This window comes from Penaeus monodon, chromosome 6, assembly GCF_015228065.2.
Source record: "Penaeus monodon isolate SGIC_2016 chromosome 6, NSTDA_Pmon_1, whole genome shotgun sequence".
In the NCBI taxonomy this organism is placed as follows: domain Eukaryota; kingdom Metazoa; phylum Arthropoda; class Malacostraca; order Decapoda; family Penaeidae; genus Penaeus; species Penaeus monodon.
The window spans coordinates 27,352,092-27,357,091 of record NC_051391.1 but is presented as its reverse complement, the minus strand read 5'-3'; the positions used below and the strand labels follow the sequence as shown (position 1 = coordinate 27,357,091).

Sequence of the window (5,000 nt, the reverse complement as noted above, 5' to 3'; positions counted from 1 at the left end):
AATAATAATGATAATAATCAAAATAATTATATATGATAATAATAATGATAATGGTAATAGTAGCAACAACAACAACAACAATAATAATAATAATAATAATAATAGTAATAATAATAAAAACAATAATATTAATGATAATAAAAATAATGATGATAATGATAATAATGATAATAATAATAATAATTATTATTATTATTATTATAATAACAGTGATAATATTAATAATAATAATAATGATGATGATGAGGAGGAGGATGATGATGTTGATGATAATAATGATAATGATAATAATAGTAATGATAATAATCATAACAACAACAAAACAATAATAATGATGATGATAATAATAACAACAAACAAACAACAACAACAACAACAATAATAATAATAATAATAATAATAATAATAATGACAAAACAGTAGTAATAATAATAAAATGATAATAATAATAACAACAGCAATAATAATAATTATAATACTAATGATATTAGGAACATAGGAATAAAACTCAGAAAGAAAAGAACTAGCTGTGGAGGCGAGAGCAGGACTCGGCGAAGAGTGGGAAGGGAGGCGCCCTCATAGTAGGATGTACGAGCGCGGGCAGTCAGCCACGCGGGCACACGGACATCCTCATGCGCCACTCGGAGTCCATTCGGCGAGGGCCAAGGCTCGCCTCGCTCTTAGTCGGCTGCCCTCATAATCGGTAAGAAGGCGAGTCCTGGCTGTGGCAGCACGGAACTGACTTGGGTTCTGCGTGGCGGGAGGGGATCACTATGCTAATGCCTGCGTGATAGCGCGAAGAAAGTCTCTTTAACAACTAAATTACTGGAGAGGAAAGTAACAAGTACCCAGAGGAGGATGGAAAGGTTGATGCTGGGAATTAGCCTAAGAGATCGGATGAGGGCGACGTGGATCAGGGAACAGACAAAAGTGGAAGAAATGTATATAGGTATATATATACACACACATATATACACACTCATGTGTACACACACACACACACACACACACACACACACACACACACACACACACACACACACACACACACACACACACACACACACACACATATATATATATATACATATATATATATATATATATATATATATTATTTATATATATATATATATATTGAAGGCGACCATCAGTCGATGTCGACCATGGCATTATTGTCTCTGCTCCCGTGTAGGTAGATTCAATGCCTGGGCGAAAGAATGTGAGAAGCAAGCTGTTGTCCATGCAGCAGGCTCCCTCTCTCCACGGGTAAGGACTAAGCTCAGCCGAGTCAGCACCAGCTGACACACGTGAGCGAGTCGGCATTGGTTGACACAGGCCGGGCTCCCTCATGGGCATAGCCCGGGAGTGGCTCAGCTTCGCATACGGACTGAACCACAGTCGGGCACCACTATCATATCTAAGTCCGTGCGTGTGTGCATATGCGTGTGTGTACATTCATACGCGCACGTATGTGTGTGGGTGTGGATGTGTGTGTGTGTGTGTGTGTGTTGTGTGTGTGTGTGTGTGTGTGTGTGTGTGTGTGTGTGTGTGTGTGTGTGTGTGTGTGTGTGTGTGTGTGTGTGCTGGATAGTGTGAGAAACAGTAGAACAACCAACATAGACCGAAAGAACGATAAGAGATAAGATATGAGTGACCACGATCACTTATCATGGATAAGTGATCGTGGTTAACAAGTTCAGTTAGTTGTAGTTGGTATAAATTTATCCTCCTTACTCATGATTAGTTTATGCAGTAGTTGAAAATTATATACAATATAAAAGCACCGATTGTTGTGCATATAATAAATATGCAACACACATCATGGCCATCTATCTATAATCTATGTACAAACATGCGCTTAGGTATCTTTCCTTCTATTTATCTATCTATATATATATACATACACACAGGTATCTATATGTATCCATATGCGTGTATGTGTGTTTATATACGTACAGCTACAGACATGTATTAATTCCTTGTCTATCTGTGCGTAGTCTGTCCCAACCTTCTCCCGCTTTCCTTGCTTTAGCTTCACCTTCAAGAGCGTCTCCGGGCCAGCCGCCGAGGTCCTCCGCCGGACGCTGTGCATGTACGTGAAGGACTACGTGGAGGTCCAGCCCAGCGGCGCCGTCTTCCCCAACTACCTTGAGGACTGGTGCCTCAAGTACCACGAGTTCGCTGTCCAGAAGGATGACGTCTGGGTCGTGACGTACCCCAAGGCAGGTCAGGCTAAATAATCTTAGTTTTATTTGGTTTTAGATATTTAGTTTTTTTTTCTGGCGTGGAGGATAGATGTGGAGAGAATGAATATTATGGAACAACGAAGTGCACAGCGTTTGTGAATGATATTCTTGATCTCTCTTCAGATATGAAGTAGAAAAGACAAGGGACCTAAGTCTGCATAATATTTACGTTGTGATTGTTTTAATTTTCTTGTTTGATATATTGTGCTTGTCAAAATATTGTCAGTTATGCTAAAAAGATTGTGGGCAATTTTGTCTGATCTTTTTTGTGCTTAAGTCCTGTTAAGTTATATTAGGACTTAAAATGATCTTTGCTAAAGGAAGCTGTTTGTAATCATTAAACATACTGATACTTATAGTGCTAATAAGTGACGCACAACAAAGCGGTCGTGTGCATAAAGTGTCACACTCGAGCAGAAAGCAAAAGCACCTTAAATCGCCTCCGTAGGGACAACGTGGACGCAGGAGCTGGTGTGGTGCCTCATGTTCGACATGGACTCCGAAGAGGCCAGACTCGAGCTGATGAAGCGCTTCCCGTTCTTCGAGTGAGTAGCTCGCCCGCATCCAAGGTCTACATAGACATTGGCCGCATCGGTCTCCTGAACCAGTGCCACGAAATCATAGCTCGCCGGGCTAACCAATGAATTATGAAGTAAAGAGGTGAAGGAAGGATGGGGGAGGAAGTTTAATAGTTTATTGCCTTTGTAAGGAAACGGCTTTTAAAATTGCCTAGCTTTGGTAATAGATCCGGTTTAGCACAACAATCATAGTCCAGTTTTCTACTAAGGACCATGTTTTTTAATCATTGGCAGTTATTCAAAATGTAGTGTAAAAAAAACTTGACTGACGCAATATTTTTTTGTATAAAATCCTTTAAGAGAAAATAGTTGTTTCCTAATCTTGGCATGGTCTAAACTTTACCTTAAAAGCCACTGGAAGAAATGCGAAGCATTTAGAAAGGAACTCCCACTCAAAGACAAAAACAAATGCGCTGTGACTATCACAAAAATACATTCTACCCCAAGAGAGCGCAGCCTTTTAAAGGTAAAGACCTATCACACATTTCATCACGGGGTCACACTTTCAGGTTTGACAGCCTTGTGGACAGCAGCCTTGAGGTTCCGGGGATGAGGGCGGACGACCCCATGAAGCCAGGGAACACCTGGAAAATCCTGCAGGCGCTCAAGTCTCCCAGGACGATCAAAAGCCACCTACCCGTTGCGCTTCTGCCCAAGCAGCTGTGGACCGCTCACCCGAAGGTACGGTCGTGCGGGAGAATGCACGCGTGCCTGTAACGTGGCTTTGTACACACGGGCCGAACTTTAAAACTCTACTGCCAATGGTGGCATGATCGCTTACGTGGCGTTGACTTTCTTGTGCTTTAAACAAACGTCATGGGCGTCTTCCCTGACTTTTTCCTTTAAAGATACGACGGCACGGACATTTTGAATTGCACTTGTATGGAGATTTAGTAATTGTTCCAAAATCATTTGGAATTTTTTTAAAAGACACACACACACACACACACATCCACATACAGACATCCACACACACACACACACATCCACATACAGACATCCACACATACACATATACACACATACACACATACACACATGCACATATACACATTTACACACATACACACACACACACACCCCACATATATGTACACACACACACACACACACACACACACACACACATACACACACACCACACAAAAACACACACACACACACACACACATATATATATATATACATATACATATATATACATATAAATATTTTATTATATATATATATATATAATATATATATTATATATATAAAAATATATATATATATGTAGTAATTTTATACATATATACATACATATATATATATATATAATATATATTTTATATATAAAATATAATATATATTATATATATTATAATATATATTTTATATATATTATTTTATATATATATATGTATATATATATATATATACTCTGAGTACTCCCTGTTTTTAATTTTCAGTGCAGTTGTTCTGCATAACAGCTATTAAACACGTAAATGTTGTTTAGAAGGTGGGCACTTCAATAGTAAGACTAATAACAATGAAAATAACAGAGAAAGGAAAGGAAATGGTAGAATAAGTTTATAATAAATCTTGTATGTATGAGAGGATGCATTCTTGTGTATGTGTGTGAGAGAGAGAGAGAGCTTAATATGGGAGAGCAGGAGAATGTAAGTGAATCTGATTGTAGGTTTTACTAATTTTAGTTTTTTCAAGATTAGCTGTACATTCTATAAGCCTTTTTCGACATTTCAAGTTATTTCAGGTACAATAAATCTGTAATTTAGCGCAAGAACTGACTATTTTTTTATCAATATTCTCCATATGCGCGTCACTGTTCGCAGCCAGGTTCCGGGTACGAGTGATGAAGTGACTGTCATGGCGTGTATATGGGGCCCTGGTGGGTACAGATGAGGGGATACAGATAAATGGCTATTCATACACACACACACGCACGCACACATACGTATGTGTATGTTATTATATATATATATATTTTATATATATATATATATATATATATATATATATATTTATATATATATATATATTATATACACACATATATATGATGACTATATCTATATCTGTCTATCTATCTATCTATTTATCTATATATTTCCACGATAGATGTTCCACAGGGAAACGGATTCTTGTTATAAACAGGAGGACCAGGACAGCAGGA

The 5,000-nt window shown here is 38.1% G+C and overlaps 1 protein-coding gene across 1 annotated transcript in view; it reads left to right on the top strand.

Annotated features, from left to right (window-relative positions):
- The window catches only part of LOC119574365 (luciferin sulfotransferase-like), a gene marked incomplete at its 3' end in the record, with an annotated part of 5,182 nt that extends 1,674 nt beyond the window's left edge, over positions 1-3,508 (top strand). Inside the window, 3 exon segments of the mRNA XM_037921575.1 lie at positions 2,036-2,229; positions 2,698-2,794; positions 3,337-3,508. Of these exon segments, the coding sequence (XP_037777503.1) occupies positions 2,036-2,229; positions 2,698-2,794; positions 3,337-3,508 (463 nt within the window).
- Positions 3,509-5,000: the final 1,492 nt, after the last annotated feature.